Genomic DNA, 26,395 nt, shown 5'->3' with positions numbered 1-26,395 from the left:
ACGGAGCCTTACGTATTAGCATAGAAATTGTCCTACCCTTACCCCGTAAAATGGGATGACAGCATTGCGTGACGAACAAACAAGGAACCGCTGCAAGCAAGGATTCAAGCAGCAATAGATCAAAGGTTGATCAAACGTAATATTATGGTATAGTGCAAAGTAAGCAACTATCTACAAATCACTTAACCGTTTTTGACTTAGATGCAGTGGTGATCATATGTGTCGAAAGAAGGTCATTTCGACCATTAAATAAGTTGACAGTTGGCGATGTGCATCAGACATTGTGTAAACAAAAGCAAACTTCTGCTTTATGTGCGACGAATATGTCTAACCCGTAGATTGAAATTTGACGACGGATGGTCAAATATCTCCATTTTTAACGAACTTTAAAAAGCTCTCGTGCCGCTCACAATCATTTGCCCAAAGAAATTTTTATAGGAATCTGTAGACCATCCTTCTGCGATTCAACCACCAGAAGCTTAATCCATTCGAAGGTTTCGCACATGGTGAAAATCAATTATTTTTACGAAGTACTTTTAAGTGAATGAAATACATGTCTTCGAAATTTAATTATTTTGCACCCAAAAAGACAACGCAGCATGCCCTAAAATCAACCCAGTACACAATTACACATTGCGCAAAAATATTTGAGTGTTTCAGAGACGGAAGAATGATGTGGTTTTGCTTGCGAGGCTCTCAAACTTGTTGAATAAAATGGTGTGTCAAATGACGATTTTAACGTAATTTGGTAATTTGCATATTTCTTTGATATAAAAGGATATTTTGTCAAAAAAAAACTATCCAGTAGTTTTTGTCATGCCCTAGCCTATTTACCATAGGAATATGAGTGAAATCGAATTTTCGACCCTTGCCGCGAAATTAAGAATTTGTCTGACTTTTACAGGCAGGGGACCGTCCATTTTTTATAAGGTAGGGGGTGCTGGTGGGATTTGGGGGGGGGGGGGGGGGGGCCATGCGAAAAAAAATGGCTCTCGAGGCGGGGCCATCCCAAAAAAATAAGGGAAAAAGGCGGGGTTACGTGAAATATTTTAGTAAAACTTTACAATGGCATGATGTCTGAATATCAAAAAAATTGCTATAGAATAAACATAGAAGGCAGGATACAAATTTATTACAAACTTTCCTGCTTTAAAAACGTTTGGCGTCAAAAAGCATTTGTAGCTACTGAAAAGAAGTATTTAACACTGTTATTTTCGAATGCAACTTTCACTGGCACTCATCTTCATCTTCGCTGTCGTCGAGTTCTTCGTCGCCGCTTGTGCTGCTATGGGAGTCTCTTTCACCAATGCTGCAAGAAGCAGCAATGCTTTCCGTAAGAGTGTACTCGTCAGGGTACATGAAGGTGTAAGCCTAATCTCTGACTTCCTGCTCAAGGTTGGTTGTGATTCTGCTTCTTGCAGCATGGGTGAAATAATTCCCTTCCAAGAGCTGTGCGATGTATGCCCCATCTCTTCTAAATAACGACGTGGCAACATCTTCAACTTGAATACACTCTTCCGGGACGGCCGTTCTAGGAGGGTACACAAGGCATTGTGGAAGATCATTTCCTAGCGGGTTTCCAACACAGATTCCATAAACTCGTTGGACGTTGTTTTCAGTCCGCTTCCTCTTTCTGTCATTTGACTTTCTGCGGTTTTCTTTTTTCCTTCTCCTTTTGTTGATGTGCTGTTTGAGTATGCCCTTGAATATGCTATTATAATTGCTCTTCTTATTTTCTAGTGCATCCATGTCCTGTGTGACCTTCGTCAACTTAGCTTCTAAACATTTGATCTGTTTTACATTAAAACTGTGGGCAAACTCTTCGCCCTGCTTTAAAGCAAGCCCATTGGACTGAAAGAGTGTAGAATCGTGTTCCTTTAGATCTTTCAATATGACATTCAACTTTTCCACCATTGCTCTGTGCTCTTTGATGGAGAAGTTCAGTTTTCTTCCATCACTGGGCTTCAACTGGTACCTTGGCATGGAAAACTCACTCGCCCTTTCTGAACAGCCATCCGCACTTAGAAAGATTGCTTCTTTTGCTTGTAAGATGTCAAACTGCCTGGATCGTTCAGCTGTAAACCTTTTCTTACACGACTCGCCGCTTTCGCCATTACTGCGCATTTTGGAATGAGCCTCTTTCATGATGCTCATGTAGTAACGCGCTCTTATCTCGATTGGATTAACAATATAGCCAAGGCTTGTTTTCCGGAGACCCTAAGGTACGGTTGTATCATCAGCAGAGGAGGAACTAGTGACCTACCAGAAAAGGAAAGACGATTTTTTTTTATTTATTATATTGAACTGATATTATTGAATAATCATGGTTCGTGTAACCATTTGATGTTGTATTCTCATAGCTTTTTGTTTTACCTGCACAGGGCAACATTTATACATGCCTATCACTAGAGTAGAGGTAAAAACCTTCCAAATAAAGACATTTGTAAATTAAATGTAACAATGTGTTTCACACAACACATCAACAGATTTCCAGTTTTTTCACAACACTCTCGTACTTGGTATAGTATCACAATGCAGGATCAAGGAAAGCCTCTGTTCCAGGCCACTGTTACTTCCGTAAGATTGAGAAGTTTATGAATGAGCACTATGAGGAGGGGGAGAACTACAGGGAGTTTCTAAAGTTGTCCTGCCAAGAAAAGGTAGGACAAATTTGTTCTTTTTGTTGTGAATGGACTGGACCACCCATAGAAAGATACCCTACACCAGTTCCTGACCATTCCTGCCTACCGGAATACCACTACCTCTCCTACCAGAAGACCCCAAAAGAAGGGCGTGATCCAGATGACTGGCAGCCAAGGGTCCAAGCGAAGAAAGAGCATGGAAGTGGCAGGCTGGTTTTATCTGACCCAGAGAGCGTTGCTCTATTTGCAGATACGTTTATTGTCAAATCAAAGTTTGTGGTGGATTATCTTCAGCATCTTGAAGTGCTGGAATTTAAAAGGAAAAAGAGAGCAGAAGAAAAGGCAAAGTTAAGTAGGGACGCAAAAGATAAATCATATGAGGATTATCCTTGGACTGAGTTGTGCGAAGATCTAACCAAGCTTAAAAAGCTACGTGTTCCAGAACTGAACAAGTATTTGAACCACCACGGGCTGAGGCAGCATTTGAAAAGCAGCAAGAGTGAGAAAGTAAAGGCAATTGTACAGGAGTACCCGTCGGATCCACTCCGCAAAATATCCGCTCTGCAGACTAAAGTTGAGCTGGCTGGGAATTTTAGCATTAAACAGAATCTTGCTGAGAATTTAGCTTATCGAGAGCTAGCTAACTGGAAAACATTTTTTGGTGTTCAAATAGCTTACATTGTGGTTTTACTAATCAGTTCTGGCTGGAAATTACATTCCGGATGCGATCACTGACTGAAGTGTGTCACTTGACACTCTGACTGCTTGACCTTTTGTTTGAAAACATGCTTACAATATAATGTTAGTTGTTTATTAAAGTTTTATTTACCAGCAAACAATAGAAGTCTGTTCTGCTGTCACTTATAGTGTGAAATTAGATCGGTTTCTTTTCCCTTGACGCTCCTTTTTCCCACGTTCAGTTGCATGTTTCACCACCGTTGATCCGGTCGCGGAAAATCATCGTCTGTTCTGCTTTCATGTTCTACCTTGAGATAACTGGTATCTGGTGATGACGTTTGTTGGTTCGTGCAGTCTTTTCACATTTTTGCCTGAGGCCCGGTGAGACTCGGGTAACCTCGTAATATTTTGTAACTAAAACATTGTTCCCGTATAATTTTGTGTCCAACGGTCGGTTTCAAGCGCGATCAGATTTTGCCGACCAGTTGTTTGAGGGTTTGGCAGCCAGAGAACTCTGAGGACTCCACTGATAAATTCAAAGGTTCAGGTAAGAACTACTTTGGAGTTGAACTAGCTGAATCAGGCTATATATTTAATATTCAGTGATAATGTTTAAGCAATGTGTGCGGGAAAAGCCGGCGCAGGTTTTCAAACTGTATTCGCCACTGTATTGTATTTCAAACCCAACGGAAAGTGCCCCTTCAGTGAAGACAGTGAAAGCAAGAAAAGGCCTAATATGTCTCAGAACTTGGAAGGGTTTTCGAAACTGTCAGTGCATTCATCCACAGTGATCCTACTTCCAAGTGTAATTTCAATTCTGTAATTTTAATGACCAGTAACATCCGATCCCGGTGCTGCAGTCGATCATGACCGCTTTTTAACTCGTCGAACGTTAAAACATGAGCTATTGAAACACATTTGCCGCGTCTTGGACAAACTGACGAGATATTGAAATGATTATTTTTTCCCGGTGTAAGAAAGTATTGTTTCCATCGGTTTCTTTACTGAAGTCCGATCGTGTTCTTTATATAACTGAAGGCTGATTACCTATTGCTGCCTTTTAGTGTCGCCGAAAATTTGCCCTGAAAGAACTGTTGACCAACACACCTGATTGATCTATTTCAATGCTAATTGTACTGTACTTTGGGATTTAAAAGGGAATACAAAGGCTTGCCATGTCAAAGGTCAGAAAAGACCAGAAGGCAATCATGTCATTCCAGATTTCGTTCTTTCGGTGTCGATAGCGCCAGGACAATAATGTGTAATTTAATTTCTTATGCGTTCCATTTGTTAACGCGCGTGTTTTTCGCAGATTCAGTTTCTGTTAGAGAACAAGTTATTTTGTATGCCTGCGTTGTTGCCGGAAATAGAGACATTTCGCCTTATTGTCCTTCTTTTTATGATGGCACAGACAGTGATTTTGTGGTGGAACAATTATCGCGCGGTTCAGTTCATGTAGCTAAGGCAAAGCGCGAAACATGGCACACGAAAAAATAGGGGAGAGGCGTGGCACCAGTTCACACCATTCTCTGAATTCACGCTTCTGGGTTATAGTTTGATGACGAAATGAGCGGTAAAAAATTATTCCACAATTATTTTTCTTAAACAGTTAAATCCTTGCTTCTTTGACTTGCCCCAGGGAATGTAATTTTCAACAATGTAACATCAGTTAAAATCTAAGACATTTCATTGAATTCTCTCATGAATGAGCTATTTTTGTGAACATAGTTCTTGATCTAGATCTTACATTGAGGGGCCCGATAGTATCACCAGTTTTGTATATTATTATGTGTCCGTGGCTGTGTGGGTATTTGGATGCATGTGTGTGTGTGTGTGTGTGGACGGGGGGAGGACGCCGGTATAAGAGGGATTGTGCAGTATGTTACATTTTCTAAAACATAACATTTTTCAGGTGTAAAATTAACTGCGTGAACTATAAGAAGCACAGCTAAAGATGCTGCAAACGTTACCCGATGTCATGGACTGGTACCCAAGAAAAGATGAGCAAATTTGTCGATGAAATCACGAGATTAAGTTTGTGAATCTTTCATGCTGATCGTCCAGTGTATATTTATGACATTACACTGATCTGATTGATACATTTTGTTAACGAGTTAACGATTAATGATACTGTTAATAGCAATACTTTTACTGTGAACGGCCTTTAACATTCCAACAATGCCGGGGTCTTTGCTGCGAAACTTTGCACTTAACTGTGTGAAACTTTTACGGTGAACGGCCTGTAACATCCCAACAATGCCGGGGTCTTTGCTGCGAATGTTTGCACTTAACTGTGTGAAACTTTTACGGTGAACGGCCTGTAACATCCCAACAATGCCGGGGTCTTTGCTGCGAATGTTTGCACTTAACTGTGTGAAACTTTTACGGTGAACGGCCTGTAACATCCCAACAATGCCGGGGTCTTTGCTGCGAAACTTTGCACTTAACTGTGTGAAACTTTTACGGTGAACGGCCTGTAACATCCTAACAATGCCGGGGTCTTTGCTGCGAATGTTTGCACTTAACTGTGTGAAACTTTTACGGTGAACGGCCTGTAACATCCCAACAATGCCGGGGTCTTTGCTGCGAATGTTTGCACTTAACTGTGTGAAACTTTTACGGTGAACGGCCTGTAACATCCCAACAATGCCGGGGTCTTTGCTGCGAAACTTTGCACTTAACTGTGTGAAACTTTTACGGTGAACGGCCTGTAACATCCCAACAATGCCGGGGTCTTTGCTGCGAATGTTTGCACTTAACTGTGTGAAACTTTTACGGTGAACGGCCTGTAACATCCCAACAATGCCGGGGTCTTTGCTGCGAAACTTTGCGCTTAACTGTGTGAAACGTTTACGGTGAACGGCCTGTAACATCCCAACAAGCCGGGGTCTTTGCTGCGAATGTTTGCACTTAACTGTGTGAAACTTTTACGGTGAACGGCCTGTAACATCCCAACAATGCCGGGGTCTTTGCTGCGAAACTTTGCACTTAACTGTGTGAAACTTTTACGGTGAACGGCCTGTAACATCCCAACAATGCCGGAGTCTTTGCTACGAAACTTTGCACTTAACTGTGTGAAACTTTTACGGTGAACGGCCTGTAACATCCCAACAATGCCGGGGTCTTTGCTGCGAAACTTTGCACTTAACTGTGTGAAACTTTTACGGTGAACGGCCTATAACATCCTAACAATGCTGGGGTCTTTGCTGTGAAACTTTGCACTTAACTGTGTGAAACTTTTACGGTGAACGGCTTTAAACATCCCGTCAATGGGTATTTATGAAATTTTTACGGTAAACTACCTCTAAGAATGTGTGCCTTTGGTTGTTTAGCTTTCAAGTTAAATTAATTTTGTGAAAGTTGTTTTGACAGTGCTTTGCAGTCTTGGGTAAGGCATGGATCAGTGACATGGACTGAGATGGATCACCAACATTCAAGGTATGAATTATCAAGATTTTTTTTACTCATTTTATGATAAAGATTCTAGTGTGGTTTATACACTTTTATCTCGCAATTCCAGAGTGGGAAGCTCAGAGAAGACAGTTGTCCAAAGAAAATGAAAAACACGTTTTTCAATACTTTTGAGGTAAACATGGTGTTACTAATCAGCACTAAACCAGCTCCCTTTGGTTGTTTTAAGGAGCTGGCATAACCCTTTATTTTTCAAAAAAATCATTAGAAATAATTGTAAACTACTAAATCGGGGTAAACATATAAAGTGTGTTGCTGTTGTTGAAATTACAATCATTATTGGGCTAGCAATGTAGAAGTAAACCGATATGTAGTAGTAAAGGACTTCAATATTATTTTTTGTTCATTTCCCTTACAGCGTTATATAAAAGTAATTTTGCAGCAGGCATTTCTTTGGTGAAAGCAAGTTTGATCTGAATGTCTAAAAGGATTAGAGGGATCTTATTTTAAACATAAGTGTGAATCGTTTTAGATGTCAGAACGCAAAGTGCCAAACTGTCACACGTATGCTGAACCTGGAAGACATCTGAAGTATCGGAAAACAACGTGCTGGGAGACACCTTGTCCGATCCGCTTAAGACATAAATGGTAAGTTGTATTGTTTTTAAGTGATAACATATCAAAGTGTAGATTTTGCTTATAGCGGCAAAAATAACCACATATTGCTAATTTATCTCTAATAATAGTCAACAGACAATAGGCTGTTGAATAAAGGTCCTAAACAATGCGTTTGTTTTTAATCTAAGTCAAAACGCTGGCCAGAATATTTTTTCGCCTATAATTGCCTTGCTGGCATTTGCAATGTTACCCTTTACTGCTGGCTGGCTACTTGGCTAATTGCCATTTTTCTAGCTCGGTATTCAAAATTTTCATTATGTCTGGCTGGGAGTTTTATGAAATAAAGTCGATCTTGCTAGCAGTGAAGAGCGGATATTTTTTTCCCAGGAAAGTTGCTTATTAATGGTAATTGACGTGGGAGCACAGAATCAGTGCTTGAGAAGTCACATATTAAATTTCCAGTTAAAGTGTCGTTGGGTACTCCTGATTGTAAGACATTCATGCTTGCAGCAGAAGAGTCCTCTCAGAGCTGGCCAACCAATACTGAGAAATGCCAGGACATTGACACAAAATGACAACAGGGCAAGTGCTGACAGTAGTGAAAGGGACGAAAGTGACAATGATGAGTATGACAGTGATGCCATTGACTCTGGGGGAGAAGATGACTCAAGTGACGTCATTCTTGCATTCGTCAATTCAGATGAGGAAGATGCCAATGAGAGGCCAAATGCCACACGCTCAGGGCGAGCCATAACTAGGAGATCCGAAATTGACTTCTCTTTCTTTTGATTTGTTTTTTAAACAACAGCTCTCTGTAGTACAGGGATTGTAAATAGTCTTCATAGTGAGCACAATAACTTGAAGTAGGGTGATAATAGAGAAATATTAAAAAAGTTGAAATCTAAATATTGTTTGTTCAATTTATATTTGGGGGGGGGGGGTCATCCCAAAAAAATGACCGCTATAAGGGGGGGCCATGTGAAAAAAAATGGTAAGCTTAGGGGGGGTCATGCGATTTTTAGATGGTGCTTCCCAAATCCCACCAGCCCCCCCTCCCTCATAAAAAATGAACGGTCCCCAGGCACTCTTAATAATTCCTGAGATATGTTATGGATATCTAAAAAAGCAGCGCAGAGTAATTTTATTTAACCAGAGAGATAACATTGAACAATCAGTCAAGAATAGCCAAAACAGACAAAAGAAATCAATGGAATAAGTGTAACAGTATTAGTTGTGTAGTTAAAAATTATTTCACTAGCGCGTGTTGGATAATTGAGCAAGAGATTGATAATCTCTTGTTAATAGATGATACGTAGTATGCTACAGTCATCTCATATCCAACAAGCTTAAGGTGGCTTATTACAGTTGTGATGGATTATAACAGCCCAACTTCTAACTCTTTTGAAAAATCTTCCAAGATGTTTTTCTTTTCTCTATTTACTGTTGACTTAAGTCTTTTACCATAGTAATGGTAAAAGACTTAAGTAAAATTTGTTTGTATCTTTTTTTTTCTTTTTTTTTTTTGTGTGTGTTTAATTTTTTCTTCTCTTTTATCACGCATATTGCATATTGCAACCGCAAGGGACCCGAACACTTCATCAGCAATAAAAATAAATGTACTGTTATTTACCAGTATTCCTGTGTCTTTTTCAGTCTTTTAGATAGACTGCTGGCAGTTCGCGATGATTAAACACTCGTTTAAGTGACCCTTAGAGAAGAAACCGGCTGCCAGCAGATTATCTTTTAGAAGGGATTTGAATGAAGCGAAGGCGGTTTACATTTCCGAATGTTATCTCGTCTGTCGCTTTGTAATTATGACGCCCCGATTACGTCTCGGGGGGCTGTTCTGAAACCTGAGAATCTATCCCCCCGATGACAGTTAATAGTTAACGACGATTATAGAAACTTAAGGCGTAATCGGAGCGTCATTGTTACAAAGCGGCAGACGAGATGATCACTGCCTTCGCCTCATTCAAATCCCATCTAAACGACTCAAAAAGACAGGAAACAGAACACGGGTAAATAACAGAACATTTATTTTTACTGTGTTCGGGTCCGCTGTGCTAACGGTTAATTTATTTTCCTTTCGGTTAACAGACATTAGAAATTAATTACCATAGTTTTCACACAGGGAGTCCACTATTCCAACATTGTTTTGGGGGGAGTGGGGTTCGGCAAATTAAATAATGACCTCCCACTTCAGAACAATGCGTCACCAGTTGTCGTTTTGTCAAGTGTCCCAAGACTTTTGGTCAGGATTGTGGTTAGGAATCTTTTGCTAATGTCATCCAACATTGCGGAGATGACATGACGTGAAAACAGAGAATAGATTGAATTCATTAGAAATTTGCGGTTACTTTACAAAAATATATTGAATATAGCGTTGAATTAGTCGATATCACTAAGTTCTATATTTAACAGTGGATTTGTGTCGTTAATGGCCCTATTTTTGTGAAAACGGTGTCGTGATAACAACGTCAAGTGACTTGCTCACAGCAAAACAAAACGACGTCGTACAGTACCTGACCTCAAACACGCTAACAGCCATTAAGCTTTTAAACTTACCATTCACTTTGGCAAAGCAAGGTTACATCCAATAGAACTGAGGAAACCTGTAAAAGAAACGAGCAAATTGCCAAGTAGTTTCCAGCTTTTCATTCCAGACGCGTATACTGCACAGAATCTCGAGCACGATGTGGCCGGGTTTATTTTTGTCATGTTGTAAAATTGCGCAAAATAACCCTTTAGCCTCATATGTTAATTGCCCGCTTTATCCATATATACGTGAATTAAATTAAAATGACAAAAGACAACTCCCAAGAGCATTCATAACTCGATGCTTATGAATAGGGAAACCAAAATTGCAATTATATATAAGTCCAATGACGAAAGGTTCTTTATGTGATTCGGTATTATATATTGCTGAGTGGTATTATCATAATTAACAGGTTTCAGTTATAAAGCCTTAAAAGAAATGTCATGATATTCGAGTAAAAATCAACTGGAAATTATAATAGAAAGATTTTAAGATTTTTGAGACACGTTGAGTGATGGTACTAAGATTTATCCCCCTCTAACAAGGCAGACGTTCCACGTATTTACAACACAACAACTTTACACCATTCAAGGGTTACTATTGTCTATTACAGAGAAGATTATCTTCTTCTTGAAAATATTGAAGTCAGCTGCTATGACGTGCTGCAATATTCACCCAGTGACGTAAGCGAGGCCCAGCTCATGTATATCGAAGCCAAGAAGTGAAAATTATAACTGCAAGTCTGCTGAAAAAGATGCGTCTAAAAGGATAACTGAGATCCGCAAAATTTACTGACAGCTGAGTAATAGTATAAAATTTTAACATATAATTGAGAAATGGCCTAAAATGTCTTTGATGATTAAGATTCCAGCACCCCTCTGCAGCCGAACTCTTACAGTAAGTTTGCCCTAGTAGTCACACAGGATTACGAGGTCTGCCTATGGAAAAGAGAAGTCTACCTTTGTGGGACAAACAGAAACGCAATAAATGCTTGTTTAATATCTCATTAAAAAGCTTAATTTCTTACCAAAGTTCGTTGCAAATGACGTGTCTTCTAGTTGGTCAGTCAGCCCACAATTTGCGAGGAAAGTATTATGACTCTGCAGTGTTTCCTGAATGCGAAATTGATCGTAGGAATAACGGTGAAGACTATTGGTAAATGCTCTCAAACTTAGACTTTTGTTAGCGATATCACTCTTCAAATTTGTTCTAGTATTTTCATGATCGTCGACTGGCACGCCACTGGGGATTATTGTTCACAAAAACAACGGGTTACACAGCTCTTATATCGTCTGTTCATAAATACCATTGTTTTAGGGCGCTTATATTGGAGGAAAAAAGCGACTAACATTCTTGAACGCTATATTTTACGAAATGACCTTTGTTCAGTTAGTTGGGAAATCTAAGTTGAGTAAACCAAAAACTATCTGCTAATCAACAAGAGAAAGACCTTTCATTTGTTAAATAACAACCTTCTTGACTTAACTAATTTTGAAAAGAACCCCATGAAGTTGTTGTCCAAGATTGACGTTGTACAAAGGTGACGTCATGCAGTTAGCAAGAAAGATAGTTATAAACAACAAGAAACGTTTTGTCCTAGATTTATGAAAACAAATCAATTAAAGAGTGCAGTAGAATGGAAATAATACCAAAACAAAATATTTGTGTTTTCATTTACTTGACAGTGATTGATAAATTTTTAATTAGTATCTTCGTGATTATTTTTGCGAAAACAGTACGCAACTGAATTTGGCAAGAGATGATCTGGACTCAAAGATATTGTCTTGCGAGTTTAGACATATTAACAAGAGTTAAATCGAAGTTGGCGATCGAAAAACAAGTTAATTTGAAGTTGTAATAGCATGCGGTAGGGATGCAAAAAAAAAACAAAAGTTCTCTATTCTTTTTAGTTTGACAATGATTTATGTTTAATTACGTTATCAAATGTTCTATAATTAACAAATTATATTATGAGATTGAACTCGGCATGGGTCATCCCATCTTACGTTCCCACGAGCCTAGCACTAGCGCTGTTAATTCACGACACACAGAAAAATTCTCATTAATTGGCATTTCCCTACAAATTAACTGAAAAAACATATTCACACCGATTAACTAAACTAGTTTAAGTAAATCAGGTTTAGGTTTTTCAATTTGTTGATTACGCTTTGCAGTCATTTTGAAAAGACAAATTTCAAACCACCTTGGGGTGTGTACGGTATAGCAACTAATTTTTAACTTTTTTTAGTTAAAAAAGTTTAAACACGTTGGTGTGTGTGGAATATATAAGTCTTATATTAATTAACCATCGCCATCCTGCAAAAATCGGCATTTGTCTGTCTCATATTATGATTTCTTTTTTATCTCTACTGTTTAAGGCTCTAGTATTTTAGATATCATTTCAAGAAACCAAGTCCGATATACTTTCAGAGATAGTCCGTCCAATAAAAAGCGTTATATATTGCAAAGGCAACAGGAAAAACTTTCAAGGAGTACTCATCGATTCTCAGAATACATTTGTCTGAGAGAATCTTCGCGCCAGCAAGATTAACAATTTCTTGCGGCGTTCGACATTTAACGCACAATGGCGTGACACCCGCCTCAGGTTCTTCCAATCTTGAGGAGTTATCGTTTGATGTTACCACTGAGCTGAAATGAAGATAACTACTCTTTGCCTCTTCGATGGTAGCTAACGATGTCTCCTTCGAGCTCTTCTGTTCTATAACATGGCCATGGCTCTCTCTGTTTTCCTGCTAACAGATGTTGAGAATTATGAAATCACTAATTGCATTCGAACGTTCTGTGTTGCACATTGCTTTACATGGAATCTATCTGATGGTTATATTCACCGAATGTAATGATTAAAATTTAGGTAAACACTTAAGGTTTCAATCGATCAAAATGTTTTATTATTATTATTCTGATGATGACGCTGGCGTAAATTTTAATCATTATCTATTTGCCTTTCATTGAAAAGTGGGTCAGGTGTTATTGTACATTTGAATATAGTTTACTTTATACTGGGAAAGTATCGTCCCGAGGTGTTTGTACGGACCATCCCTTTCTCAATCCATACTGCTAAGGTGAAGGGCCTATTCCTATTCCTGGAACTGTCTCGATTGGTCAATACGAATCAGGTATATGGGCTCACCCACGTCAAATTAAGGGGTTATTGATTAACGTATCATTTTATGTCAAAATAATAATCGTGGAAAAAAGTTACCAGTTCTATGAAATGGAACTCAATTCAACAGCATGAAGATAGATATTTACTGAAATAATTCAGGGGTTAAAAAATTACAATACAAAGACACCGTAAAAGGGAGTTTAAGGAGGTGGACCCCATGTAAAAAAAACTCACCAAAGTAAAATATATATTAAAGCTAAATTATAATGCTAAGATTCTATTTCAAATAATTTACAAATACAATTAATTGCTAGAAATTTGAAAATTTGGATTATAAATTAAAAACAAATTTAAAGCTTTCTGCATGACTTTTAAAAATCTACCTTGAAGTTGTAAGTGTTCATCCAAATTTACGCTATACCCTATATGTCGTTAGGAGTCTTTAAGCAAAATGTACGCTATCGTTCGTAAAGCTGTTAAACATTATAGCTTTAAGCGTTAGCTCATCTTTAGTCAACGTAAAGGCAGTGTAAAGCTGACTACATCAGAAATTTACGACAGCATTACGCCAGCTTTACGCAGCAGTAAAGTTGTGTTTTTCTGCTCTGTTGTATTGTAACGACGTTTAATACTAGACCTCGCACTTCAACGAAGACAGGAAAGTGTTCTCGAAGTGAAGTGGCAACCGATGCTAGCCAAATGTAACTCAAATGTTACCTGTTTTAGTGTCTTGTCCAGTGCTTGAACGTTCCTCTGTTTTTGTTTAGCTTTTAACAGCAGCACGGCGCAGTATTCGATTAGTGTCAGAAACACAAACACGAAACAACCAATCAGATACTTGTCGCTTGACTTGACGTAACTTACCTGCAAAAAAGGAAACAATCAGATACAACGGGTCTTAACGATTTGTCAAATGGACCATTGGATACAAGGAATACATGGGGTACAAAATGCCCCACCCCGCACCGCCACCACCCCCTCTTTGAGGTTTTTTTTTTACAGATAGTGATCTTTACAATTCGGTTATTTTATTTGCTTCTGATTGGTCTACAGAATAAGCTTTCTGTCTAGATATAAGTCTTGGTTCCTGCAAAATTGCAGTTTACCGTGGCAGAGGAGGCAACCAGCCGCTGCAAACAATTTTCCTCTTCTTTTAGCACCAAGAAATAGACAGGTAGTGCAAATTTCTTACTACATCTTTAACGTGTTGTTGCAAATATTTCCCAAAACAAACGTACTCACTGGAAAATCATTTGTTAAAAGTATTGCAGTATAGCCGTATTTAGCTGCCTTTGATGTCGAGCAATCAACTGTTTCCAAGTCACTACTGGTAAACCACGATGCAATGAGATTCACTGAATGCGCACATTGATTTTAAATACCTTTGGCATAGAGTTGTTCATCATGTTGAGTATGGTAACCTCCGTCAGCAATGACGTAATGCCCAGTGCGATACGGGCAGCGGTTTGCTCCACAGGTACAATGAATCCCATCCACGATATCACCACGATCATGGAACTCGTGCCGTACATGTGACTCAAGAAGTAACTATAGGAACGTTTGAAGGTGAAGTCGGCGCGAACACCAGAGTAATTGCCTGTAATGCAGACATTACGGGAAATCTACGTTATAAGGTGTAATTGGCCTTTCTCACATTACAACCATGAATGTAGCTGAGTTGAGGTCAAGGGGTAGGGAGTCCAAGAAACGGATGAAATTCCGCTCTAAAGTGGAATGCGGGAAAGCTGGCGTTTATTTAAACCTGGGTGTCTGGGGCTAAACGCATTAAAAGAAGGAAGGAAAGAAAGTCGGAGAAGCATGAACATCGAACGCTGAAAGTTTGCTTCATGATCTTCCGACTCCAAGGTACCCAATCTTCCGCCTGGTAACCGAGCTACTTTCCTAGTCCTCGTTACGTTAGTGCGAGCGCGTAAAGACTACCGTATTAATTGTATAAAGCTTATACGAAAACAATTCAAGATTCGGGAAAGGGGAGTCTAGCACACTTTTCAACCCTAGTTCTGATTATTTTCTTACTCACCAACAACATAACTGCTCGTAGTCAAAGAGAGATTGACATTTGTCAGCATGTAGTTGGGCATAAGGCGGATACCAGATGGTACGAACCGCTGACCGTCTGTACCAGAAACTTCCCACTCGTATCTGATGTGCTTGTTATTGTATCCATCTCAGAGAAAAAAAAAAGTCACGATGCAGTTACTCTAAGATAACGCACAAAAGGAGGGTCAAGATCACCAAACTATTGAATGAACGTCTTCATCGATTATTTCCTCCCGAATCATTCAAACATCTAACCGTACATCCTTCAGTCTGATCCGTGTGAATGTCTGCCCCTCTGTATGTTAATCTGTCTTTCTGTTTACCTGTGTGTCTTCATGTGAGTAGTTTTTTAAGTAGCTGCCTCGCTAGTGAGTCAGTTAGCCTGTCCGTCTGTCAGTCCATCAGTCAGTCATCAAGGCAGTCAGCGAGCCAGTAGGCGAGCCAGTGGGCTAACTGGTTTCGGTCAGTCCATCGGTCGGTCGGTCGGTCAGTCAGTCAGTCAATCAGGCGGTTGTTCAGTCAGTCAGTCAATTTGACGAAGAAATTATTGTTTGGTTGATCGGTTAGTTCTTCTAAGTATGTAATCGTTTGCTATCACATCTTGTTGATAAAAAATAACTAAATAATAAATTACTAGAATAAAGTGTCAATATACATAATTGATGGCGTAACAGCATACACACTTACAACTTTCCAGAATTAGAGGGCAGACCTGACTGTCCATTGGAAACATTCGTAGATCAATGGAGCATGCCGCTTTAATAGTTGCCCTGATAAAAACGTTGATATCAACAGCAAGGTTAATGGCCGTCTTGCTCTGATACAACTTGACATCGGAGGAGAGTCTTTTGAACGTTTGTCTCAGGCCCGGGGGGGGGGTAGTTTGGGAATTTCTGGGTGGGGATATGCCGCTGGACCCTGGAACCCCTTAGCCTATACCAGAGCTACAATGTAGTTCAGCTGAATTTTGTTACCCTACACTAGAGTAAACTCCCCAAATCCCCCCATTTATCGACACTGCTGAGGCTGATTTGCCTAAATTTAAACCTGCCAATTTGATTTTTTTATATTTTTGAGTGGCAATTCCCGGTTTCCTTAGTCTAGATAAAATCGTCAACCAACTAGTCAGTTTTGTGAAAAATGATACCCTATTCTAGACCCAAACGCTCTGATTTATATACCCTATTCTAGAGTAAACTGCTTCAAAATCATATCCTTCACAGCGGCGCATACCTATATAGCCCATATATGGCAGTACCCCCCCGCCGGGGGGGGGTGGAAGTAATAACGCATGTATAGTTTTTCTTGACTTTACCGTTGACTTGAAGTATTGCTGGTTTTCAGCGGTCATGTGATCAAAACTAAAAATCGTTATCATTCAATGAACAAAGTCAAGAATCTGGGACGCGGTAGATTATTGATATATGTACAACCTCGCCAAGAATAAAGTCGCTGCTGTTTTTCATTCGCGCGTTATCCGGAGAAGTGTGTCACTCAGATTTAAAGGGCTTTGTATGGAGATATAATGTTGCTGCCCCCCCGGAGGGGCACCAACATGGCGGCTGTAAAGTAACAGAATCGTCTGTCATCGAATTTTCGTATTGAAACGATAAGTTATTACCCTGCCCTGAAGTTCGAACGCGTTGAAATAAATACTTCTTCTAGTGGAAGAACTGTTCAGTTAAACAACTAAAGCGTTAACACATCTTTTGACCTGCGCGACAGCCTCTCAGGCCGCCATTTTCATGCCACCCAAAGCAAAAGCTTGGAAATTCAAACGTGTTCTATTACAAAACGAAGGTCCCTGTCGAGCTTAAACATGCTGTTTTTACAGGTTTGATCACTAGTAAAATGCGCGCGTTTATTTTAATTCCTGGTTCTACGATGATGCGTTTAACTAACTGTCTTGTGTTTTTTGTTTTTTTGCTTTTTTGTTTTTTTGTTTTGTTTGTTTGTTTGTTTGTTTGTTTTTTGCGTCCGGCATACCTTATATTGTACTTTACAACCCCGGATGGTCCCAACAGTAACATCATATTGGGCGTGGTTACTCGGTGCATGCTTCCTGTCTTTGCGTTCACAAAGTAGGAGTCTGGTACCCACACTTTCTTCATAACCCGGCGTGTAAGCGTGATTGACTGATTCAGACCATGATTTAGTCTCTTATCGATCCACTCCTGTCGAAGAAATATGTCAATTGTGTAATCCTGGGGAAGAAAAGTGCAAAGAGAAAGGATAAAATCAAATAAAGTATTTCAATAGGCGAGAGAAAAATTTGTGTGTCCCTAAACAAATTCAGTGACTAAACAAACGTTTTTACAGAAGTAAAGCAGTTTTGATAATGAACTTAAACAGTCATAGAGATAGACATTGATAGAACATAGGAAGTATAAAAAAACTGGGAATTGACATTTCGAGCCCTCAATTACGCCGAGTGAAATCCGACGAAGGACCAGCGTTCAAAACGTCAACTTTCCAACTCTGCTACTGCGGTTAAATTGAATTATCAGGGTTTTTTTCTGACATTTTAAATTCTGGCAAAGAACTTTTGAGACTGCTCTAAAATACACTATGAGATCATCAGCTAGTCTACAACATACCATATTAGCCACATCAATCTTTTCAATGGATAATATCCAAAAGCCAACTTTCACTAACACCGGGCCATCTAAAAAAGACAACCAAAAGCGGACCAATAGAAATGTTTCATCAATGATATTTACGTTAAACAAGAATGGATTAAAAGACAATCGGTTCCGATCAAAACATTTTTTATTGCCGAGGTCTGTTTTCTATTGCGAGAAGGTCGGAGATGTTCTATTGTAAGTAGCTTAGAAAAAAAAAGAGACATTAATTCTGTCAGAAATGAACAGTGTGCATATCCAAAGTTAGTAGAGGGGAATGGTTATATGAAATCCGATCAACAAATTTTTTGTTGTATGTTTTTGTTCGCATTTTTTTGCCTTGACCGTGCACAGAACACAATAGTTAACTTCTGACTGTGGAACTAACCAATAGAAACATTTTGGTTACGTAATGCATGCATAGCGAATGAGCGCAAAGCAAAGATTGTGCACGGTCGTGGACCTTCCAACATAAACCTTGGCATCTTTGTTTGCTCCTTTGATATTTGGCGAGCTTCATAACCGTTCGCCTCTATTAACTATGGCATATCCCTGAATCCTCGTTCCTTACTGTGCAAGCTTGACGAAACGAGCGACTCTCGAGAGGTCCATTACAGGGGTGAATTTGATTGGTTTTAAGGTCATTTCCCAGTATTGCTTTGCGCATCTCTACTGCGCATAATTTCATTCGTAATTAGCGCGCGGGTATTAAAAACTGGCGGCTTTTTCTGTACGGCTGGATCTCGCCAGAGAGGTAAATCGTCATTTTCTCGAAAACGAGTATGGTGACCTATCATTTTTTTTCTGTTGTTTTGTATTGAGTGATAAATTTCTCCATGTAAAATAAATATGGACGAATTTTCAGTGTAGAACAAGAAACAATCGTCGGAAACGTGAATTTAGTGACTATAATCATGGTGCTATTAAAAAGATTTATTGGGTATAAACAAGGTGCTGTTCTCCTAAACGAAAAAGGGGACCCCTCATTTTTATTTCAAAATTTAAGTTCCTATAATATGAACAATCCATAGGTAAAATTTGACAAAAATCTCAGTGCAGGTTCTATTCTAGTGGAATGACCTTGAAAATAATAGAAATGAGCGGTAGAAAAACGCCAGCGACTTGATTGGGCCAGGTGTTTTCCACTAGGCATGCGCAACTCGACCGTTTAAAATAATACAATAAAATCGCTGAACGTACTTCGGGTCTTATTTTCAGGATGTATCATATCTAACCTATGATAACCATTTCAGATCTTATACCGAATCTTTTAAAACCCTTGTAATTTTTCGAGTTCCTCTACTTATCTTATCAGCAAACGTAGTACTTGTCTGATAACAAAATAAAATCTCAATCGTCAATTCTCACCAGCGTAATTCGCACGAAGTCGTGAATCATATCGCCGGCTGTCCAGCAGTCTGCTAAGCACTTGAGACGTCACTTCACTCTTCATATTTCTGCTCCTGTAAAAAAAGGTTCTCTCTTGTAACCATGGCAACAACGTCTTCGTTTTAAAGCTAGGAAAAAAAGACTGGTTTCTAGGACGAATAATCTCAGTCGAAAAAGAAATGTGTAAAGAAGCTGAGAAGAAGAAGCCTAAAAGATAAAGAGGAAATGCATACAAATTGCTGTATAACAAGTTGCTGACAATTTGTCGTCTTAGTTGAAAGAAGTTACGTTACGGCGCGGATAACGCAAGTTAAAAGTTTAAGCCTAAAATTCCAAGTTTTTTAGGCTTTGTAATCTGTCGGAATCTTCCTAATTTAACCAGATCATTTCTTCTTGGTCAATTATTATAAAACCTTTGGCAGGTTTCTAATTTAACATGCATACTATCATTTTGAAGCTTTCTCGGGTCTAATTTCTGATGTGATTTCTGAAACATAAGCAAAGGCAAGTCTTGGTTATAATTTATGCAGACTGGTTGAAACAAAATGACACAAATTGATATGATTAACTTATTAGTTATAGTTCTTTGCATGAATTATATATCCAAAAATTGACCATATAGCTAACTACAGGAGTCATTCTTGAAGACTCACAAAATATATAAAGTACGTTGTACAAACTTTTCACCGCACAGGAGAAGATGCAGTTTTAAAACCTGTTTCGCGATTCAGTAGAGCCACATGTTAACAGGTACCTAAAATTCACGGCCATGTTTATGTTTCAGCAACCAACAACCGCCAGGAATTAAGGATAGAAGAGAAAACAATAGTTGTGTTTAGAAGTAAACAAAATAAATAAAGACAAAAAATGTTGTTCCTGAAATACGTGAAGCCCCCGTGGCGCAATGGACTAGCGTATTGGACTTCTAATTCAAAGGTTGTGGGTTCGAGTCCCACCGGGGGTGGAATTTTTCTTTTTGAGAATACTCAAATTCTCCTTTTCAAGGCAGTCTTTATTTTTCTCGCTAAATATCGATGCGTGCCAGTGGTAATAGATTGGAAATACGAAACGCACACAAAAACCTAATCCACTCGAATTTTCCATTCTCCTATTAGATCCTTTTCGATACGCTGCGTCACACCCGAGGAAGCCCCGTTACACTTGGTAGTGACTACAGTGAATATTCCAAAGTTCCCTCACTGTGGTCTTGTGTACATGAGGTGTTAAAATTTTCACATTAAACTTTACCATCAAGGAGCCAGATAGTTCTTGGAGACTAAACGATAATTGAATTACTGCTTTACCCTAAAGATTGCTGTGGATCAGTGCAAAACCAAAGAAATATATTCTGAATTATTTACTGACATGTCAGCGAAATAGGAACTTTCTATCGTGTAAAAAAAGAATAAACTAACAAAAAAAAGAATGAAAAAAAGCAACAACAACAACTAAAAAAAGAAAACCTTCCCATTGTGTAAAATAAGGGAGATAAACTACAGTACAAGTGATATAAGTTGACATTCCAAACAGTCTTCCAACACTGTTTACCTTTTGATGTAATAGACTTTTTATTAATTATTATTCCTTATCACTGTGTTACTTAGCTAACACGATGATAGGTTACAAAGAGAGAATAGAGAGTAAGAGAGATAATCCCCCGTAACAGACCTTATGATTCCCATGGTTATAAGTTATTTTTAGACATGGGAGCGATCTAAAAATAGCTTCAGAGGGATCACTCTGGAAAGATTGGGATTGTCTCGCTTAACCTTTATGTTCTTTTGAGGTTACTGTAAAGGCACTTTGCAATACGCCGATCAATCGGGCAAGTCTACCAGTTACCGTCTATGAAGCCAGCTAACTCATAATTGAATAAATCAGTGATGGCAGAGCTATGAGGCACCCTGTTTTCAATATTTAAAATTCCATTGTCAGTGACTTTAAACCTGTCGCGACAGCCCACCATCTAATCTTTCCAGCTTCAACGCAGTATAAAAAAAAACACATGATGGAACAAAGCTGGCATACTCGGGAATGCTTTAATACAATACTAAACTCTTATATATGTAAAAATAAAAAAAATTACATGAAACGTGTGGACACAGTAAATAGAATGCTTATTTCTGGGTACGTTGCATAGGACTGAAACGGTTTATGTGAAGTTTGCAAAAAAACGTACCTCGCAAGTGTCCACGGGCAAACAATAAGGCCGCTTATTCCACACGAAATTAATATAACAAGGTTCATCTTCTAACGTCCTTAAATTCTTTGATCCTGCAGAACAAAAACTTTGTTCACAAGTTAAAACATGCATTTTAAGAACAACGGTGCATTTACCATTTCCTTGTTACATAAAGCAGCTTCTAACACCCAGTAGCTCTTGTAGTATTGACCATTAGTCACTCCAAATATATATTTACACAATTGGGTTCTTTTTAAAAATTAAATTATTCAAGAGCTGCACCTTGTAGTAAATGCTGCCACCACCTTGTATAGAGGTTTTGCACGGCACCCATGTTGCATGGCAAGAACATTGAAAATGTTTTGCATTAGAAAGAACATTTTTCCCCATAGGGAAAATAATCTATTGTTCCTACCATGCAACATGGCCGCCGTGCAAAACCTCTATTGCCAATTTTACAATCAAAAATTTTTTTTCTGAGACGACATTCCAAGAAGAATGTAATAAATAAATCGAAAGAAATGTTCAAATAATTTGAAAGACAACAAACACCAGGAAACAATATGCCTGAAGCCCGGTGGTATCTACTGGACATGCTATAATGAATAACGAGACAGAAAGCGCACCACAGGTCATACAGGGCGATTCACCTTTGCCAATTTCTTGATTATAATTAAAAATAACACCTGCAATAAGGTGAATTTTCAGTAAAATATTCCAACGCGACTATCTTTTTCGATACTCCCATACTACGTACTCGATACCAAACGTATTGTAATCTCTACACAGATTGAGGAAAGAGTTATGAAATGTTAACTGTATGAAAATTGAAAACTGTTTTTCAATATGAAAAACTCATTTGCATTTTTTGATTAACTTAAGATTTAATGAATGAAGTTTCTGTTAAATGGTTTCTGCTCAGGAAAGCCCGTACCGGCTTGGCGATTGACTCCAAAGCCCATCAATTTCAAAGGCTAAGACTTTTTCTTTTTTTTTTAAAGGATTTCTAGTTTTCCGTTTAGTTTCCAGCCATATGCTGTCTAGTATAGCTGGATTGCTAACTTGATACCTGAATCTATACAAACTACTGAAGTGTGGGACTCACCTTCGAATGAATTACTTCTCAGACAACTAAGCGGCCATGTTTCTTTGGGTTCACATTTTCCGGTCGTTAACAGAGCATAGTTACAATGACCACGGTTGACGCGGAGATAAAATTTAAAACCGAGCTGCTCTGTCGGCAGTTCTTTCAATTAATCTCTAAGTCCATACATTTCAATGACAGCTTTATGAACTTCATTTTATTTTGCAGCCCACAGTCCGAGGCAACAATGACTGAGAAACTAAATGAGATTTTTTAAACAATTCGTATGAACGAAAACTGTAGGGGAGTTTCCAACTAAAGAATAAGGTTTAATACTTGTTATTTCGATATCATCTATAGCCTTACCGAACGACAGTTCGATGACTCTATGTCAACATTATCAAGTTCAAAGTACATGATAGAATTGGTTATATAAAATATCACAGAAAGCTGAATGGTTTGATCTACGAGATGCTGATCATTATGGACTTGAAACCAAAACCTTACAAGCAATCAGATTCCGTTTGTTCCAAACTTTTTACATGGCAAATGAATACTTAAACGCCTCCAAATATTTTCGCGCTGTTTTTGCTATATATGTGTATAATCAATTCTGTTAAGTACTTTGAATTTGGTCTTCGAAACGTCTTTGGGTTTTGCTATCGCTGATTTTCATGCTGAAATGTTTTGCATAAACCTTATGTTATTAGTTATTTCGATATTACCGCAGGCATTGTACATTCGTGTATGATGTCAGCCTTGTGATCATTTTAGTTTGACAATTCTTATTGTGTGATAAACTCAGCAGTTTTTATGAACACTGCAGGCTGTGAAATAGCAATTTTTGGCCCGGCCCAAACATCAGGCGGCAGAAAGCAAATTTATTTTCCCATGTAGACCAATGTTGAACCACAATTTGACATCCTCGGGTATATTAGCGAATAAATCACTTCATCTCGAGGATTTGATGTTTTCAGTAATAATTGAGTTGAGGCGGAGCAAGATCCTGCTTTCATTTCGGCACAACCAGATTAAGTCCTTTTAATTTAACAGGACAGAAAACAAGCATCAAAGTTTTATAATTTACTGAAGTTCTAACACCCGTTTCCTTGCGGGTGAGGAATCAGAACCGAGTGGTGAACTTGCTCAGGCTTGATACATAAAATTTGCCATCTGATCAAGAGCTGCTTGGATTCAAAGACTTCAAATGACTTTAAAAGCCAATCAGACATGGCAGAACCGGGATACTGCCTCCTCTCTTACCGGTCTTTTTTTTAAGAGACTGATAATGCCCGTGATTTTGCCATCTTCCTCTCGCCATCCCCCATGAACGTTGAGCTTTTCATTTGTCTCGATCATCTTACTTATTTATTATTGTTTTTTTTTTTGTTTTGTTTTCTTTTGCTCTGTCCTGTCTTGTTTCGTTGTTAACCATTTCTGAGAACTACTCAGAACTGACAAAATCGATTTTTCTTTTGAAAAAAGAACCCAAACTGTGAAGACAAGTGCACTTCCAGCCTTTCACTTCCAGTCTCATTAATCTGGTTTATCATCATCACAGCTCTTTTAGACCCCTGTGGTAAAACTGAGGCGGGAAATTAATTCTCTGCGTCGATCTCTATCGCGTATGTGCAACAGTGGAGGCCTCGCTCGGCCCACACCCTCAGCTCTTGCAGTTTTCTGTCTATCCTGCGTATTCCTCTCTCTTTCTCTCGGTAGCTCTATCCTTCTCTTGCACTCTGGTGTCCAGGTGAAGGCAATGCGTGGAAACTTATCCCACTCTCTTCGCACCACAAGACCGCAACACTGTATTCAAGAATCTAGCTACTATAGTCTAACTTTGCAGCGCCCCGAGGAGCGAAATTTTTTCGGCAGCCGCTGCAGACGGATTTAAAGAGTAAATATATTGCCATCTAGGGTAAGCAAACAGGTCAGCTACGCGGATTCTTAAAAAAAAAAAAAAAATCAAAAACTGCCCGAAAAATTGAGAAATGTTCCTTCGTTCCATGATTCTATGAAAGCTACATAAAATCTTAAATATTATTTATTCTTAAGAAAAGAATTTCAAAGAAAAACATCAATGAAGATGACCATGGACTTTTTATCACTTTTTTTTGTCAAACGTACAAGTATTATGCAGACCCTACAAATCAAACCGAGCTCACTGACCCCACTGTTGTCCTCAACTTCGTTGCACCTCAAGTTTGACTTCATTCTGATAGAAAAATAAATCACTTTATATCTTGCCTTGGGAAGTGTTGTCTCAGATAAGTTTAAATCTTAACCAGTACACAATGTTTGTTCATTGCTTTTAAAAAATGAGTGACGAATATACCGTATTTCCTGAGCCAAAAGTTTACCTAATCAGTCGGAATCATCCTCATTTTTAAAGTGTTCTCAATTAGTCCTGGCTAATACATCATAAATCCATTAGCAGTTTTCTTTAATTTTGTAATGTGCTATCATTTTAAAACTTTTTTGGGACTGACATCTAATCTAATATAAAAGCCCGCCCAAAGCCAAGACATAATTGCTTAATGCACACTAGTTATAGTTCCTTGCATGAGTTATATATGACCCAAGAATATAACTTGAGCGTATAGTTAGCTGTAGGATTTACAGTTTTAAAATTGTTCCGCGACTCAATAGAGCCACATGTTAACGGGTACCTTAAATTTCCCTGTGGTGCTTATGTTTCAGCAACCAAAACCCGTCAAGAATTAAGGATAGAAGGAAAAACAAAAGCGCTGTTTAGAAGTAAACAGACTAAATAAAGACAGAAAATGTTCTTCCGTGACCACGTCAAGACCCCGTGACGCAATGGACTAGCGTGTTGGACTTCTAATTCGAAGGTTGTGGGTTCGAGTCCCACCGGGGGTGATATTTTACTTTTTGAGAAAATACTCAAAATCCTCGCTTTCAAGTCAGTCTTCATTTTTCTCGGTAAATATCGATTCACGGCAGGGGTAACTGACTGGAGTTGCGAGACGCCGGCGAAAACCCGAACACACTAGAATTTTTCATACCCGCACCAGATCCTTTTCGATACGCTGCGTCACACCCAACGAATCCCCGTTACGCTTGGTAGTGACTGGAGTGAATACTCTAGAGTTTAAGCAGACAATCTGGTCTTGTGTACATGAGGTGCTAAAAATTCTCATATTTACTATATCATCGAGGAGCCAGCGCCAGTAGAACTGTTCTTAGCCTCGATTTCCGCTGCTCTCTCGAGTCCAGTCTAGGAGCGCGGGCTCCTTTCCCGAACAGCGGCTGGTAATCGAGCCTAAACAGTCTTGAAGACTAAACGATTATAGAGTCACTGCTTTACCCTAAAGATTTCTACAGATCAGTGCAAAACCAGAAAAGATATATTCTGAAACGTTTACTGAGGTCTCAACGGAACAGTAACTATCCACTGTGTAAAGAGTAAAACATAAACAAAAATAGTAGTTGATAAAATTAAATTAAAAAAAAAAAAAACAGAAAACCAAAACCAAAAAACAAACAGACAAACAGAAAACCTTTCCATTGTGCAAAAGATGGGAGATTAACTACAGTATAATCATAAATCGTGCTACTATAGTTTAACTTTGTAGCGCCCCGACAAGCAAGAATCTTTCCGCAACCGCTGCAGACGCATTTAAGGAGAAAATCAATCGTTCAGAGCGATACATATTGCCATCTTGGGTAAGAAAACAGCCCGAAAAATTGAGTAAAGTTCCTTCGTTCCATGATTTCATGAAAAATAGATGAAAACAAACATTAAATCTATGATCTATGATGAAGATGACACGGGCTGTTAATCTCATTTATCTCCTGGAAATGGATTTACAATGTGAGGTGAATATTGCGGCCATCACTTTACAGGACAAGTCAGTAGCTTTGCAAATTGCACATGTAATGTAAATCAAATCTTTTACATGGGAGCTCACTTAAACAGAAAAAAAACAGAGCTTTATTGAACACCGAATTCTTTATTTTCAGAATGGAAAACGCAGTTAGAGTTTTACAGTACATGAAGCAAACATATGCATGACGAACGTAAT

The 26,395-nt window shown here is 38.7% G+C and overlaps 2 protein-coding genes and 2 non-coding genes across 5 annotated transcripts in view; 2 read left to right on the top strand and 2 right to left on the bottom strand.

Annotated features, from left to right (window-relative positions):
* The window catches only part of LOC145488047 (gamma-aminobutyric acid receptor subunit beta-2-like), a 30,558-nt gene extending 20,629 nt beyond the window's left edge, over nucleotides 1–9,929 (bottom strand). Inside the window, exon 1 of the mRNA XM_081466814.1 lies at nucleotides 9,915–9,929. The gene's annotated coding sequence lies outside the window, so the exon portion shown is untranslated. The remainder of the gene's footprint in view (nucleotides 1–9,914) is intronic.
* A 2,177-nt stretch (nucleotides 9,930–12,106) lies between these two features.
* Nucleotides 12,107–21,352, bottom strand: LOC145488037 (gamma-aminobutyric acid receptor subunit beta-1-like). Of its 2 annotated transcripts, none has more exons than XM_081466803.1 (9): nucleotides 21,263–21,352; nucleotides 19,063–19,157; nucleotides 17,671–17,738; nucleotides 17,060–17,277; nucleotides 15,761–15,843; nucleotides 15,054–15,200; nucleotides 14,395–14,609; nucleotides 13,730–13,876; nucleotides 12,107–12,638 (listed from the first exon to the last, which is right to left on the bottom strand). In XM_081466803.1, the coding sequence occupies exons 1-9, from the start codon at nucleotides 21,328–21,330 to the stop codon at nucleotides 12,312–12,314; spliced, it is 1,368 nt and encodes a 455-aa protein (XP_081322929.1). In that variant the 5' UTR covers nucleotides 21,331–21,352; the 3' UTR covers nucleotides 12,107–12,311. The 2 variants fall into 2 exon arrangements, with proteins under 2 accessions (XP_081322929.1, XP_081322930.1); XM_081466804.1 differs by having other exon boundaries at nucleotides 12,107–12,635.
* Trnar-ucu (transfer RNA arginine (anticodon UCU)) lies at nucleotides 19,974–20,047 on the top strand. Its single transcript has one exon. It is a non-coding gene; the product is annotated as a tRNA-Arg (tRNA).
* Nucleotides 21,353–25,155: 3,803 nt separating the features above from the next.
* On the top strand, nucleotides 25,156–25,229 carry Trnar-ucu (transfer RNA arginine (anticodon UCU)). The gene has a single exon. It is a non-coding gene; the product is annotated as a tRNA-Arg (tRNA).
* The last annotated feature ends 1,166 nt before the right edge of the window (nucleotides 25,230–26,395 follow it).

This window comes from Orbicella franksi, chromosome 5 (genome assembly GCF_964199315.1).
Source record: "Orbicella franksi chromosome 5, jaOrbFran1.1, whole genome shotgun sequence".
Taxonomy (NCBI): Eukaryota; Metazoa; Cnidaria; class Anthozoa; order Scleractinia; family Merulinidae; genus Orbicella; species Orbicella franksi.
The sequence above is the reverse complement of the archived record's forward strand: the minus strand, read 5'-3'. Positions and strand labels throughout refer to the sequence as shown.